This window comes from Oncorhynchus clarkii, chromosome 17 (assembly GCF_045791955.1).
Source record: "Oncorhynchus clarkii lewisi isolate Uvic-CL-2024 chromosome 17, UVic_Ocla_1.0, whole genome shotgun sequence".
Taxonomy (NCBI): domain Eukaryota; kingdom Metazoa; phylum Chordata; class Actinopteri; order Salmoniformes; family Salmonidae; genus Oncorhynchus; species Oncorhynchus clarkii.
The window spans coordinates 47,591,219-47,608,141 of NC_092163.1; the positions used below are offsets into that span (position 1 = coordinate 47,591,219).

At 42.7% G+C, this 16,923-nt stretch overlaps 1 protein-coding gene across 2 annotated transcripts; it reads left to right on the forward strand.

Moving 5' to 3' along the window:
- Positions 1-61: 61 nt before the first annotated feature.
- Positions 62-6,842, forward strand: LOC139369780 (plasticin-like). 2 transcript variants are annotated; one of them, XM_071109046.1, is made up of 9 exons: positions 62-692; positions 3,119-3,179; positions 4,001-4,096; positions 4,237-4,401; positions 4,699-4,824; positions 5,155-5,375; positions 5,463-5,512; positions 5,687-5,760; positions 5,917-6,842. In XM_071109046.1, exons 1-9 carry the CDS (start codon positions 127-129, stop codon positions 6,013-6,015), a joined length of 1,458 nt encoding a protein of 485 aa, XP_070965147.1. In that variant the 5' UTR covers positions 62-126; the 3' UTR covers positions 6,016-6,842. The 2 variants fall into 2 exon arrangements, with proteins under 2 accessions (XP_070965147.1, XP_070965148.1); XM_071109047.1 differs by having other exon boundaries at positions 4,240-4,401.
- The last annotated feature ends 10,081 nt before the right edge of the window (positions 6,843-16,923 follow it).

The window sequence follows — 16,923 nt, forward strand, 5'->3', positions numbered from 1 at the left end:
TCAGACATCCTGTTGCTTCACTCCCTGCTCCCAGGCACCTTCGGCTCCACCAGACAGAGACAGTAAGGAGAGATAGATAGTTTGAAATAAATAGTTAGCAAAATTACAGGCCACCAAATATCAACCATGAGTCACCCTTCAATGAACCACCCTTCAGGACGCGCCTCCACCTCCTACCGTCGCACATTCGGGGGCCCCAACCCCATCTCGATGTCCTCCTATTCGCCTTCATACTCCCGCATGCCAATGTCCAGCGGGCACTACATGCGCTCTATATCACCCGTGGTGCCCACTCGCTCCTCCAACTACCACCACCAGCAGCGCCAGCGCTCCAGCACCCAGCCGCCCCGTCTCACCTACGAAAAGGTGGATTTCCAGCTGGCCGACGCGGTCAACGCCGAGTTCCTGGCCACCCGCAGCAACGAGAAGGTGGAGCTGCAGGACCTCAACGACCGCTTTGCCAGCTTCATCGACAAGGTGCACTACCTGGAGCAGCAGAACAGCGGGTTGCAGCAGGAGCTGAGCCAGTTCAAGGGTCAGCAGCAGGAGGGACAGCCCAACCGGGCCACCGAGCTCTTCCAGGAGGAGCTGAGGGAGCTGAGGCGCCAGCTGGACCACGTGGGAAAGGAGAGGGACCAGTACCAGGTGGAGAGGGACAACCTGGCAGAAGACATGAACCTTATCAAACAGAGGTGGGTGACATGGATGAGAGAGTGGGGGGGAGGGGTGGGGTGTGAAGGATGTTTGGAGAGTGAGGGTTAAGGTAAGGGAGGGTTGTAGGATGCTTGGGTAGTGGGTGCATGGGTGACGTACTGTAGAAAGATTTTGGGAGCAAGAAGTAGGGGGGGGGGGGGGGTTGTTTGGGAAGTTCATGAGGGATGTAGAGAGATTTTGGGAGGTAGTGGTGTTTGAAAAGGGGGGTGTAACGATTGAGAGTGTATTTCAGGAAGTTGGCAGACTAGCAGTTTTTTATACTCTGATGTTGATAGATACGTTCTGGGCAGTGAGGGGACAGAGTGTGTGTCTGTGTACAGTCTGTGACTTTCACACCACCACCACCCTCCCATCACCCCCACTAATCTTTAAACAGACCCTTACACCACAATATTTATAGGCTGTATTTTAAACACTGATACAGGACCAGGGGTCTTTGGGCTCCAACCAAAAACTCCATACCAGCAGTGGTGGGCTGGCTGGGGTGTGGCACTTTGGAAGGATGAACACAAAAGCACCGCAGCATACTACCGCACTCTGTGCTTTACTGCAGTGTGTGTGTGTGTGTGTGTGTGTGTGTGTGTGTGTGTGTGTGTGTGTGTGTGTGTGTGTGTGTGTGTGTGTGTGTGTGCGTGTGCGCAAACACGCTAAATGTCATGGCATTGGGCAGGAAGGATCCAACATAAAAAAAGATGAAATGCTTCAGCATATCATAACCAAGCAATGAATGGGACACCAAGGAAAACAAGGCACTACAGTATTAGAGCATTTCTACTTGACCATTTATACAGTATTTACAAACTTTCAATGGACATCTCAGCAACTGTTGAGGCAGATTATTTCATCAAATATGTTTTATTAAATTAAACAAATGCCATTAAACGGAAGATGAAACTTCCTGCATCCATGGAATGTAAATATAGACAATAACACATTTAATTTTAAATTACACTGCAGTTCCATCAGCCCTTTCAAACCGAACCACAATATTTTTCTTTCAAACTCAAACTTGAGAAGAGCCAGACAACCAGTTATGGGAAACAGTATTTTTCCCCATTTGAGTTACAATTCCTGTAGACACCCACTAACTACATGTAAACGCACAAACACTCCCCATGTCCCTTCCCTGCCCCAGAGAGGGGTAGAGAGATGACAGAAGAGGGAGGGGAATGAGAGAGGGAAGAGGCAGTAGAGGAGGAAGAGGGGGAGGTGTAGGTGGGGAGAAAAATAGCATCTGGAAAAATCAATGTGACTCAATGAGAGTGGCTCCATTAGGGGATGTGCAGTGTCCCCCTGTGATGATGGGACGGTGCCTGGGACCCCATTAGGAAAAAAGGACCCCTGTGACATGCCATGAATTAAAGATGAGGTGAGGCAGCAAGCCCCACACATGCAGTAACCATCCCCCACACACACGCACACGTCAAGCAATCAAGTGACTGACCACAGGGACAGCCAATCCCCAGCGAGCCTGCTGTGAGTCCATGTTAGATACAGAGTGGATATGGTGTGAACTGAATGATATCATTGGACTTATGATATAATTTTTGATGACTCATCACAACAGTGGAAGAGACACTCCGTGTTCTTTGACCCTGTCCTATGATGACTAATACAAAACCAAAAGATTTATCAAACTGTTTTAACCTATTCGTATATCTATTCAACCAGGCGTTATATTTTTACGCTTTAAATCTGCTTATAAAACGTTAAGTATATTTGACATTTAGGAAAGGGAAGGCTTAGTCAGACCAGTCAGTATACTATTAGGCTTACGTAGTATAGACTTTGGTGGCAGAATGCCCAGAGCTGTCAGGCTTAAGACAGGGTGTGTCCAGATGACCTCCAAGAAGTGGTAATTAGCCAAATTTGTTTGATGTAGCAGCTGCTGACCCCATTGGATACGCTCCCAAATCCTTTTACAGGACAGTGAATTACCAAATTGATCCAGAGGCTTTTTGCCAGCTGATGCTTCTTTCTGAGGAGGAGACCTTTGACACCCAGCCAGACATACTAGATCTGCATCCCAAATGGCACCCTATTCCCTATAAAGTGCACACCTTTTGACCAGAGCCCTATGTAGGGAATAGCTTACGATTTGGGACAAACGCTCAGATAGCCCTTATGCAATTAGCACTGTGTTCCATCCTGTCCCAAGGCTTCAGCTTCCTTTGTCCAGAGCTGGACGAAACCTAGACTATAACCCAAGTATTGTGAACGATATCAAATTAGTTCTAAAGTGTGCCATAAAGAGTTACATAGGGAATTTCCATTACTTTATGTATTCTAAGATGGAGGTCTGAGGTTCCATAAATAGATAATATGAATCTACAACAGGAATTTCCATAGGCCTATGCATGACTGTAATAAATATTTTCTCCTGGTATGTATTTTCTTCTTACAGACTGGATGAGGAGAATCAGAAGAGATCTGAGGCTGAGAGCAACCTGCTTGTCTTCCGCAAGGTTAACACACCCTAGACTCGAACCATCACAATGTACACCAAATCAATATATTGGGCAGCGAGTCAATAGTTGACGGTAAAAGTCTGATTGAAATTCTCAGCCTGGATAATCACATTTGGCATGCCGGTTGTGATGTCAGAGCCCAACCCAAAGCTTCCCTTACCTCATAGCCCTGCATAACAGTGACATCTTCTGTTTGGCTGAGATAGAGCTGATTATTATGATTACATTACAACTCTGAGAATCGTGAAATCATGGGTTTTCACTACAGATGTAGGATCTTAATTTGAGCCAACTTGCTACAGCAGAAAAATAATCCTACGGAAACAGGAAATATGAATTATTATGTGAATTCTAATTAATGGACATTTTTGTAGGGGTCCATGCATTTTTCAAGTCTAAAATTTCAAAGTGGAAAATGCAAACTTCAGAAGCCTTTTAAATCTCAAATACACTACAAGTTTTAAATGTCCTGCATTGCAGACAAGTTCCCCTGCAACAGGGTGGTCAAATTAAGATCCTACATCTGTAGGAACCAAATGGAAACAAACAGACCGAAACGGCGAGGGACTAATCTGAACTACTCTAATAAGAAATGCTTTTTTTTAATTTATTTTTTTAAATGTACGGTTTTAACAGTGTGCGCTAATGAATACAAACTAAGATACGTATGACAAAACACAATATTGATGGCATTGCATTGTTGATATAATACTGCATCCCACTCACTGTTAGAGTTATCTGATCAAGCCAAAAATATTTGTTTAACCTGTTTGGGGGTTGATGAAATACTTACTAATAACAGTTTGATCTGGAACCAGGATGTGGATGATGCCACTCTGTCTCGCCTGGAGCTGGAGAGGAAGATCGAGTCTCTGATGGATGAGATTGAGTTCCTCAAGAAGCTACATGATGAGGTAGATGCAGCTGCTGAAATGGTTGACCACAAATCATGGTCTTCATGATTATCCATGCATAATCATACCTTTTTGGATTCAACCTGCTATTTAGAGGCCTTTTTTTCCAATTGACCTCTCACTTGCACTTGTCTTCTCAGGAGATCCAGGAGGTGCAGGTGAGTTTCCAGACCCAGCAAATGAAGATGGAGGTGGACCAGACTGCCAGGCCTGACCTGACCGCTGCCCTCAAGGACATCAGGGCCCAGTACGAGAACATCGCCTCCAAGAACATGTATGAGTCTGAGGAGTGGTACAAGTCCAAGGTGAGGGGGGAACAATGGACACACACACAAATTTGAACGACCTAATCACACACACACACAAATTTGAACGACCTAATCACACACACACGCACGCACGCACGCACGCGCGCACACACACACACACACACACACACACACACACACACACACACACACACACACACACACACACACACACACACACACACACACACACACACACACACACACACACACACACACACACACACACACACACACACAGAGAGAGAGAGTAACACCTGTTCTTATTTGTGTGTTTGTTCTATGCTCCTGCAGTTTGCTGACCTGACAGACTCTGCCAAGCGTAACACTGATGCTATGAGGCAGGCCAAGCAAGAGCAAAACGAGCACAGGAGGCAGATGCAGTCCCTCAGCTGTGAGATTGATGCACTGAAGAGCACGGTGAGGCCTCACAGAACTTGCCTATTTGTCTGTAATCAACCCCAATTTACACTGGCTGAGTGAGCAACAACAGTACAATGATCTCAGGCTTAACCCAAAATGACTGCCAGCCATGAATCACCCAAGTGCGTCAGGCATGTAAGTAGAGGATGATGAGCAAAATCCCTTATAATTTCCTCCCCCAATAATCTCCCCCAATCTTCCCCCAGTGATGGAATACAGTGTTTTATAAGCCCATGTGGGCTGGGTATCCTAAAGATGCAAGATACTCTATTAATAAAATCCCCCATTTCCTCCTGCCCTCACTGTATGTATGTGTGTATTTTTCAGAATGAGGCTCTGCTGAGGCAGATGCGTGAGATGGAGGACCAGTTTGGCGTGGAGGCCAATAACTACCAGGACAACGTGGTCCGCCACGAGGACGAGATCCACCACCTGAAGGACGAGATGGCCCGACACCTGAGGGAATACCAGGACCTGCTCAACGTCAAGATGGCCCTGGACATAGAAATTGCCACTTACCGCAAGCTGCTGGAGGGAGAGGAGAGCAGGTGAGGAGGATAAGGGTTAGGACATCCTTACTTGCATCTGATTATGAACACATTCCTGAGCTAACCTATTGCTTCATTTCTCTTTAGGATTACTGTTCCCATGCATCCCTCCCAGTATGGCCGTAGTGGTGATAAGGGTGAGTTCCATCATATTACCAATAATACTAGTCTTTATCTCTCAATGTATTTCCCTCTCCATGCAAATACCCATATACTTGCCAGTATTATCTTTATATTTAACATATCCATAATCTATTAGATGTATATAAATGATCATGCACAGTATCTAAAACTGGCTTATCCCCTCATAGGCTATGACCATACCCCAGACACCCCTAGCAGGAAGCCTGTGGTGATTAAGACAGTGGAGACTCGTGATGGAGAGGTAAACATTCCAAATATTTCCTGGTATCAAGAAAATGTGATCCATACTTTCTATGTCCACCTTGATATTCATTATACAGTGTAGTTTCACGAGAAAGCATTTGCAGGAAGTGGTGGAATTTGACTGAGGTTTGTTTCTCTTCTTCTCTTCCTCCAGGTGGTGAAGGAATCAAAGAAGGAGAAGGAGAGGAGTGAGAGGGATGGCAAACATGATACTAATGACGGGGATTATGGCAGGGATGACCACGATGACTAGAATAGTTAGGTACCAATCACCTGTTCCAGATTCAAATGTAGCAATACAACACAAAAGAACAAAAAAAAATAGTTAAAAGCTACATACTCCATAATTGCTGTTCACCTTTCACCCTTTAAGATCACATTTTTCTGTAGAGCAGAGAGCCTGTAGTATATATTTGTGCAATGTTAAAAGTTGACGAAATCTCATTTAGGTAGAAAACTTAGTCACAGGATGTGATCGTGGTGCTAGTTTCAATAACCGATCATTCCTCATTGAAGAAAAAATAGAAAACAAAGACAGCCATACATGAGCATACCCAGACACGATAGTCCTATTTTTCCACGATAGGCAAATTTAACCTTTTTATCGATACACCACTTGAGGCCTTGATTTACAGTTAAATTATATACTTTTTTTTGTAGCTGAACTTATCATTCAATAACATTTGTAAATGGAAAGTGGCAAAAACAAAGCAAAAGTTTTTTTTGTGATCCCTCCACAAAAAAACCCATCTCTGACATGGTACTCTCTCCAGTCGAAGGACATGATTTGATTTAGCTTTGAGAGACAGTGGACAACAATCAGTACAATTTAAAAAGGAGAGGGTCTTTGTATAGTGCCATGGAACTCTCAATGTAAAATATTCTGCCAGAGAGGGACCACCAATGGGATTGATTATAGACACATACAGAACAATCAAAGGCCACAGTAGCAGCACCACATACTCTGCTCACATTCCACTCACCTCAAAATAGAAGGGAAATGTGCTATGCGATTATATGAGAATGTGTTTCTGACAGAAATAGAGAATAAAAAAGAAAATGAAAATGCTAATAAAGTAATCTGGGACAGAGCTATGGAGTTTATCTTTATTCATTTGTATTGTATACTCTCATACTACTACAAAATCCTGAATAAAATGGAGATAAGGTTGACAATTGCAATGAATGTGTATTTGCATAAGTGAAACATGTCAATCAACAACTATTATACAATACTTGTAATACTTCATAATAACTAAGAAATCTGATTTCCAGTGCTCTTTTGTGTGAAGTGTACTATTTTAAAATAGAAAATATAGATCAGTTACTAGTTAATCAACATGGAGACTGGCACCTTGTGGGACAAAATGCAGCCAAGCAACTTCCGGTGAGTAATGCAGAGGCTGGTCATTGGTCCCAATGGAAATCTCTTAATGTACTTATCTTTTAAACAGGGCAACTGGGACCAAAATACAACTAGAGACTGAAATAGTCACTGTTCCATTCATTACATACTCTAAACAGGTGCACCTGGTTGTTGTCACTTTTAAGGCTTGACATATGTAATCTGATATCATGTTTATGCAAATTATTTGAAAAATCTAATCTCACACGTTGACAATATACATTCTTTTCTGCAAAACAAGAACATGCTGTATTATACCTAAGCAGCCACTGATGACACTAAAGTGCATGACCTACCGTTTAACAGCAGTGAAGGCTACGATTCACGAGCGCTGCATCGGCGGTGGTCACGCTGAACTTGAATGTGATTATTGGAAGAAACCAACAGCTGTGCAGTACAGTATTATGTAGAGCTATTTTACACAAAAACATTTTACCGTCCATATGATTTTACAGGAAGAAAATGTTTAGCTGTGACAAGTGGTGATCACAACATTTCAATTAGGCTACACCTGGTTTTTGACAGGTATGTTGATGATAATGATAATGTAGGCTATTGATAATCCGGTATATGGCCAGTTATTTCTCGATATGTAGAAACTGGCCACATTAGGGCTACTCCCCTATGGCCAGCTACAGTGACTAACTTGTTTGCTGCTTTTCATAAACTAAGAGAGATTTAAAAAAAAATATATATATAGACTTGGTCATGAATAAAACAGCATTAAAAATGTTCTTTAAGACAAAGGGGTTTATTGGTTCTGTTTTTGCTATGAAAGAATGTAGGGTATTCACCCATAAAATTATTAATTAATTCAAGGTTTATACAATAGAACATTCCGACAGAAAAACAACAGTCCAAACCCCATGTCTCTACCATATATGGTTCAAAGGTTACCAACGATATACTCTGAGAATTTAGCATGTTTAGTGTGAATGGAATATTTTTAATGCATAGCAGGACAGGAAAATGGTCCAATTCACACACTTATCAAAAGAACATCCCTGGTCATCCTTACTGGCTCTGATCTGGCGGACTCACTAAGCATAAAGCTTTGTTTGTAAATTATGTCTGAGTGTTGGAGTGTGCCCCTGGCTATCCGTAAATAAAAAAAACAACTAAAAATGGTGCCAAATAATTTCATATATAAGGAATTGCTACTTAAGTATATTTTTAGCAATTACATATACTTTTGATACTTAAGTATAGTTAAAACCAAATACTTTTAGACTTTTACTCAAGCAGTATTTTACTTATACTTTTACTGGAGTCATTTTTTATTACGGTATCTTTACTTTTACTCAAGTATAACAATTGGGGTACTTTTTACACCACTGCAAATATGTGCACAGAATTTGAGAGAAATAAGCTTTTGGAAAATTTCGGTGTATTTTATTTCAGCTCATGAAACATGGGACCAACACTTTACATGTTGGGTTTATATTTTTGTTCAGTGTAATTTGAGCAGTGGCGACCCGTCATTTGAGCCCCACATGTTTAGCTAAAAATAAAATATATATACATGTATATACAGTACCACTCAAAAGTTTGGACACATCTACTCATTCAAGGGTTGATCTTTATTTTTATTATTTTCTACATTGTAGAATAATAGTGAAGACATCAAAACTATGAAATAAAACACATGGAATCATGTTGTAACCAAAAAAGTGTTAAACTAATCAAAATATATTTTATATTTGAGATTCTTCAAAGTAGCCACCCTTTGTCTTGATGACAGTTTTGCGCACTCTTGGCATTCTCTCAACCAGCTTCATGAGGTAGTCACCTGGAATCCATTTCAATTAACCAGTTGCGACGAGCAAACCCGGATCCGGGATCCTATTTATAGACCTAAGCTCATTACCATAACGCAACGTTAACTATTCATGAAAATCGCAAATGAAATGAAATAAATATGCTAGCTCTCAAGCTTAGCCTTTTGTTAACAACACTGTCATCTCAGATTTTCAAAATATGCTTCTCAACCATAGGAAAACAAGCATTTGTGTAACAGTATTCATAGCTAGCGTAGCATTTAGCGTTAGCATTCAGCAGGCAACATTTTCACAAAAACCAGAAAAGCATTCAAATAAAATAATTTACCTTTGAAGAACTTCAGATGTTTTCAATGAGGAGACTCTGTTAGATAGCAAATGTTCCGTTTTTCCTGAAAGATTATTTGTTTAGGAGAAATCGCTCCGTTTGGTGCGTCACGTTTGGCTACCAAAAAAAAACGAAAATTCAGTCATCAAAACGCCGAACTTTTTTCCAAATTAACTCCATAATATCGACTGAAACATGGCAAACGTTGTTTAGAATCAATCCTCAAGGTGTTTTTCACATATCTCTTCAATGATATATCGTTCGTGGAAGTGTAACGGATGTGAAACGGCTAGCTTAGTTAGCAGTGTGCGCTAAATAGCGTTTCAATCGGTGACGTCACTTGCTCTGAGACCTTGAAGTAGTAGTTCCCCTTGCTCTGCAAGGGCCGCGGCTTTTGTGGAGCAATGGGTAACGATGCTTCGAGGGTGACTGTTGATGTGTGCAGAGGGTTCCTGGTTCGAGCCCGGGTATGGGCGAGGGGACGGTTTAAAATTATACTGTTACATTGATGCTGTTGACCCGGATCACTGGTTGCTGCAGAAAAGGAGGAGGTCAAAAGGGGGGTGAGTGTAACGGATGTGAAACGGCTAGCTTAGTTAGCAGTGTGCGCTAAATAGCGTTTCAATCGGTGACGTCACTTGCTCTGAGACCTTGAAGTAGTAGTTCCCCTTGCTCTGCAAGGGCCGCGGCTTTTGTGGAGCGATGGGTAACGATGCTTCGTGGGTGTCAGTTGTTGATGTGTGCAGAAGGTCCCTAGTTCGCGCCCGGGTATGGGCGAGGGGACGGTCTAAACTTATACTGTTACAGAAGTGTGCTTTCTGTTCTGAATCCCAGGAGAAAATGCCTGCAACTGAGGATTACGCACCAATTTAGACAAAGGACACCGGGCGGACCCCTGGTAAATGTAGTCTCTTATTTTTTAGAATTTTTGCAAATGTATTAAAAATAAAAAACAGAAATACCTTATTTACATAAGTATTCAGATCACATGCTATGAGACTCGAAATTGAGCTCAGATATATCCTGATTCCATTGATCATTGTTGAGATGTTTCTACAACTTGATCCAATTGTGGTAAGTTTAATTGATTGGATATGATTTGGAAAGGCACATACCTGTCTATATAGGGTCCCACAGTTGACAGCGCATGTCAGAGCAAAAACCAAGCCATGATGTCAAAGGAATTGTCCGTAGAGCTCCGTGACAGGATTGTGTCGAGGTCCCCAAGAACACAGTGGCCTCCATCATTCTTAAATGGAAAAAGATTGGAACGACCAAGACTCTTCCTAGAGCTGGCCGCCTGGCCAAACTGAGCAATCGGGGAAGAAGGACCTTGGTCAGGAGGGTGACCAAGAACCCAATGGTCACTCTGACGGAGCTCCAGCGTTCCTCTGTGGAGATGGGGTAACCTTCCATAAGGACAACCATCTCTGCAGAATTCCACCAATCAGGTCTTCATGGTAGAGTGGCTTTTACTGAGAAGACACTTCTCAGTAAAAGGCACATGACAGCCCGCTTGGAGTTTGCCAAAAGGCACCTAAAGGACTCTCAGAGGACTCTTGAGAAACAAGATTATCTGGTCTGATGAAACCAAGATTTAACTCTTTGGCCAGAATGCCAAGCGTTACGTTTGGAGGAAACCTGGCACCATTCCTACGGTAAAGCACGATGGTGGCAGGATCATGATGTGGGGATGTTTTTCAGTGACAGGGACTGGGAGACTAGTCAGGATCAAGGGAAAGATGAACGGCGCAAAGTACAGAGAGATCCTTGATGAAAACCTGCTCCAGAGTGCTCAGGACCTCAGACTGGGGCGAAGGTTCACCTTCCAACAGGACAATGCCCCTAAACACACAGCCAAGACAATGCAGGAGTGGTTTCGGGACAAGTCTCTGAATGTCCATGAGTGGCCCAACCAGAGCCTGGACTTGAACTCGATCAAACATCTCTGGAGAGACCTGAAAATAGTTGTGCAGCGATGCTCCTGATCCAACCTGACAGAGCTTGAGTGGATCTGCAGAGAAGAATGGGAGAAACTCCCCAAATACAGTTGTGCCAAGCATGTAGCGTTATAGCCAAGAAGACTTGAGGCTGCAATTGCTGCCAAAGAGGCTTCAACAAAGTACTGAGTAAAGTGTCTGAATTCTTATGTAAATGTTATATTTCAGTTTATTTATTTTTATAAATTTGCAAACATTTCAACAAACCTGTTTTTGCTTTGTCATTATGGGGTATGGTGTGTAGATTGATGAGGGGAAATAACAATTTAATCCATTTTAGAATAAGACTGCAACGTAATAAAATGTGGAAAAAGTCAAGGGGTCTGAATACTTTCCGAATGCACTGTAAACATTGACTCGCAGCTGCATGGGCATGAACAGTTTGAATACATTGGCCATGCTGTAAATAAAATAAAATGTTATTTGTTACATGCACCGGTGTAGTAGACCTTACAGTGAAATGCTTACTTACAAGCCCTTAACCAACAATGCAGTTTTAAGAAAATACCTTAAAAAAGTAAGAGATAAAAGTAACAAATAATTCAAGAGCAGCCGTAACATAACAATATCAAGGCGATATACAGGGGTACCGATACAGAGTCAATGTGCTGGGGCACCGGTGTCGAGTTAATTGATGTAATATGTACATGTAGGTAGCGTCATTAAAGTGACTATGCATAGATAACAACAGAGAGTAGCAGGATCGTAGAAGAGGGGTGGGTGGGGGCAATGCAAATAGTCTTGGTAGCCATTTGATTAGATGTTCAGGAGTCTTATGGATTGGGGGTAGAAGCTGTTTAGAAGCCTCTTGCCCTGTTAAGACATTGCCCCTTTAAGAGCTATGTTGCGCAGCTGCATCTAATCCATGCTACGCTACATAACTGTTTTGCTAGCACAGACTGGAATATGTTCCAGTATTCATCCAATGGCATTGAGGAGTATACCACCTCAGTCAACAGCTTCATCAATAAGTGCATCAATGACGTCATCCCCACAGTGACCATGCGTATTTACCCAACCGGAAGCCATGGATTACAGGCAACATCTGCACCGAGCTAGAAGCTAGAGCTGCCATTTTCAAGGAGCGGGACTCTAACCTGGAAGCTTATAATAAATCCCGCTATGCTTTCCAGCGAACCATCAAACAGACAAAGCGTCAATACAGGACTAAGATCGAACCGTACTACACCGGCTCTGACGCTCGTTGGATGTGGGAAGGCTTGCAAACCATTACAGACTACAAAGGGAAGCACAGCCGAGAGCTGCCCAGTGACACAAGCCTACCAGATGAGCTAAACTACTTCTATGCTCGCTTCGAGGCAAATAACACTGAAACATGCATGGGAGCACCAGCTGTTCCGGAAGACTGTGTGATCACGCTCTCCGCAGCCGATGTGAGTAAGACCTTTAAACAGGTCAACATTCCTGACATACAGGACCTCTACACCAGGCGTTATCAGAGGAAGACCTTAAAAATTCAAAGACTCCAGCCACCCTAGTCATAGACTGTTCTCTCTGCTACCGCACGGCAAGCAGTGCCGGAGCACCAAGTCTAGGTCCAACAGCTTCTACCCCAAGCCATAAGACTCCTGAACATCTAGTAAAATGGCTACCCAGACTATTTGCATTGCCCCCCCCCCCCTCTTTTACACCGCTGCTACTCTCTGTTGTTATCATCTATGCATAGTCACCTTACTAACTCTACCTACATGTACATATTACCTCAACTAATCGGTGCGCCCGCACATTGACTCTGTACTGGTACCCCCCTGTATATAGTCTCGCTATTGTTATTTTACTGCTGCTCTTTAATTACTTGTTACTTTTATTTCTTATTCTTACTCAGATTTTTTTTAAACTGCATTGTTGGTTAAGGGCTCGTAAGTAAGCATTTCACTCTTTTATTCGGCGCATGTGACTAACAACATTTGATTTGATATATTGTGCACTAGTTGTTGTTTACAAATATACATAGGCCGTCACCCCGTGTCTTACCAGAGGCTGCTTTCTATCCTGCCGAGTGCCCAACCCGCCAGCTGTATGTTATTATGTTGTTGTTCAGCCACAACTTGGACACGTGTCCAGCATGACTTCTGCCACCTTAAAACAACTGGAAACTTGGAACTGGGAAATCTCAGACTTCAGTTCAAGACAACTGGGAACGAGCTCCGACTGGGAAAATACATTTTGAACGGTCATCAAACTCGGAATTACAAACAGGGTACTCGGCCTCTTTCTAGAGCTCCGACCTGAAGACCACTGACGACCTTGTTTTTTAGAGTTCCCAGATGTCTTGAAAGCACCTTTGATGCCCAAATTTTCCCACAAGAAGGACCGCCGCAATGCCTTCCTGTTCAAGTGAGCACAGCACAACAACACTGAGTCCAAAAATGTATTGTTTGCTGCTGCATAAATTAGCTAATTTGCTTTTCTTGACCAGGAGAGGATACTATACTGTATAATGTGGTTGGGTCTGTAACTATGTTTGCCAGTGACAGTCTCTTACCATTAACATATTCATGTTCAACAAAAAGTTCAGTAATAGACCCATGTAATTCCAGTTGATATTGCGAGGGTTGTTTTTTTGTTTTGATGCCACCATTATAGTGCAATTAATCTATTGTTTATTGTTGTGTTGTGTAGTGGCATTGCTGGCATGCATCTTTAAAAAAAAAAGTTCCTCAGAGGAGGAAAGGGGGAGTACCATCCTCCGTAGTGAATTTCATAAAAATGTATATTGTAAAACATAAAAAAGTTATTATTTTTAGATAAAACTATACTAAATATAATCACGTCACCAAATAACTGATTAGCATCAACAGCACTCTGTAGGGTAACACCATGGTATAGCCGGAGGACAGCTATCTTCCGTCCTCCTCTGGGTACATTGACATCAACACAAACCTAGGAGGCTCCATAGACTTACACAGTAATTAGGGTAGCGCACAATTGGCCCAGCGTCGTTAGGGTTTTGCCGGGGTAGGGCGTCATTGTAAATAATAATTTGTTCTTTACTGACTTGCCTAGTTAAATAAAGGTTAAATTAAAAATTTAAATAAACTTCCGGAGAATGTCCTCCAGCCTATCAGAGCTCTTGCAGCATGAACTGACATGTAGTCCACCCAATCAAGGGATAAGAGAAATAATCTAGTACTGAAAGCACAAGCTACAGCTAGCTAGCACTACAGTGTATAAAATGTGATGAGTAGTTGACTCAAAGAGAAAGACAATAGTTGAACAGTTTTGAACAAATTAATTTCTTCCAAAATGAAGAAGCAAGAAAGAAATAGAGCTAGAGAGTAATTGTTTTCCAGTTTCACTTACTTAGCTAGCAAATACAGCTAGTTAGTTTAGCCTACTGAAACACCCTGCTCAAACAGAGGGATGCTATGTTATCTAGCTGGCTATGACTTCCCAACACAACTCTTCCAAGTCAAGGTAAGCTTTTAGTTGTACTACTTTATTGTCACCGGGGCCCACCGGTGTAACCACTTACTGAGTGTACACTACCTTTACTGCATGATTGTAGCAGTGACTTTTATTTAGCTAATATGGTGACAATGATGTAGGCTGTGTGTGGAAAGTTTTTTTTGCCTGTTCGCATGCAGCTGATATGTTTTGCATTGAAGTCCACAAACGAAGGGAACAGAAAGAATACAATGTGGCTGTTATGAGAGTGAACGGTGTTTACTCGATCAGGGGTGTATTCATTCCACCGATTCTGTTAATACATTTCTTAAACGGAACAAAACGGGGATAAACATACCTTTATGTGTCCAATAGAAACTCCTCGTTTTGCAACTGTTGGACTAATGATTACACCCTATATCAGCTAGATGCAGGCAAGAGTGTGCAAGGCGGTATTTAATGTCACGGTCTGTCACCTCAAATGTGTCTCTCGACCTGAATCATCAGGATTCAAGGTAAGACCCAAGTGCAGACTGTGAAGTAACAATGTTTATTGTAACAGGGGCAGGCAAATGACAGGTCAAGGGAGGCAAATGACAGGTCAAGGGAGGCAGGGGTCGATAATCCAGAAGAGAGGCCAAGGTACAGGACAGCAGGCAAGGCCAGGTCAGGCAGAGGTCGGTAATCCAGAGGTGGAGCAAAGGTGCAGGCGGGTACAGGGTCAGGACAGGCAAGGGTCAAAAACCAGGCGCCCGAGGAAAAACCACAACTGAGGAAACCCAGGCACAGAAACAAACCACTGGTTGACTTGAACTGGCACAGACAGAGAGAAAACACAGGTATAAATACCCAGAGGTTAAGTGGGGAAGATGGGCCACACCTGGAGGGGGTGGAGACAAGCACATGGACAGGTGAAACAGATCAGGGCGTGACAAAGTTGTAAACTTTTATAGGCTAGGTTGTAGCAACCTCATGATGGGTATTGGGAAAATTTGAGTATCATGTAGAGCCTAAACCTATCGCTGTTACATTGAACTGGGTGAATGGAATATGAATGAGAGTCCTCCAATATTCTGTAATAGAAATAAGGCCATGCTCAGAATCGTCCTCTCTCATCTTAAACGGCACTGACGGCCACTGAGATCGACATGCTAAAATCGCCACTGAGTTTGAGTATCCCGGATTTACGTTTACTATGTTATGTCTAGTCTATGAGAAGAGGCTGAATCTTCGTATTCTGATAGCAGAAGTTGCATGTAAGTGTCAAGTGTGGACAGCCTGAGTAGGCAGTAGTTATACAATGTAGCAAGCTACCAGGTTTTGATCATTGCGTGTGTTGGTCCCTTTAAGAACGAACCAATAGTGTGAACATCCGTCTAGACAGTTCTTAGGAAATAGGAATCCAGTTTTTCGTGAATGTGAAATGGGACAGGACAAGCCGTTGACGCTTAGGAGAACGGTGTGAGAGGGTGGCCCAAGATGGTTGTCAGGAGAAGTGCTGTACTATCATAAGGAGACATATACTTGGAAAATGGAGGAGGAATGGAGGGAAAAAGAGAGGGAGAGAGGGAAGAAGAGGGTGAGCTTGAGTCAGATAAAAATTGTGGGAAAAAGTGAGATGGTTTGTTAAAGAAGAATGTTAGAAAGTGTAAGCAGAGGGAGCTGAAGACAGGAGGAGAAATGGACATGAATGAGGGTGAAATATCGGAGGTGGTAGGTGTGAAGTTATCAGAGACAGAGGTATGCACCAAGGGTCAGGAAAACTCTTGCCTTTTGGCTAATCCATTTGTGGTTTCACGGTGGGTGAAAAAAGAGTTGGGTAATGTGGAATCGATGAGGGTAACCAGAAGTGGTCTTGTGATATTGTTTGTATTTCTGTTGGTCAGAGGGAGAAGGTGCTCGGAGTAAAACAAATGGGGGCAAGAAAAATTGTTTCACTCACTCTCAAGGAAAGGGCACCAATGAAAGGAGGGATAACTGGGTAGCAGTAAATATAAAAGTTGACCAGTTGAGGGGAAAGATTCCCGCTGTATGTGATGCTCGTCGTTTGATGCAACGCAGACAGGGTGGGGAGAGTGAGGAAACAGAAGTCATTGTTTGTTCTTTTTTGAATTTTGAAGTTGTCTTTGCCCGACAAAGTGAAGTTAGGATATATAAGTTAAACTGTACGAGTGTATGTGCCGAATACATTACGATGTTACAGGTGTCAAGCTTATGGGCATGTGGTAGCAGTGTGTAGGAG

What these genes read in the sequence shown, in the direction of transcription:
- LOC139369780 (XM_071109046.1), top strand. Translation starts at nt 127, where the DNA reads ATGAGTCACCCTTCAATGAACCACCCTTCAGGACGCGCCTCCACCTCC. An exon ending in ATGAACCTTATCAAACAGAG is followed by an intron (nt 693 to 3,118) that starts GTGGGTGACATG and finishes TTCTTCTTACAG; the next exon opens with ACTGGATGAGGAGAATCAGA. An exon ending in TGGAGACTCGTGATGGAGAG is followed by an intron (nt 5,761 to 5,916) that starts GTAAACATTCCA and finishes CTCTTCCTCCAG; the next exon opens with GTGGTGAAGGAATCAAAGAA.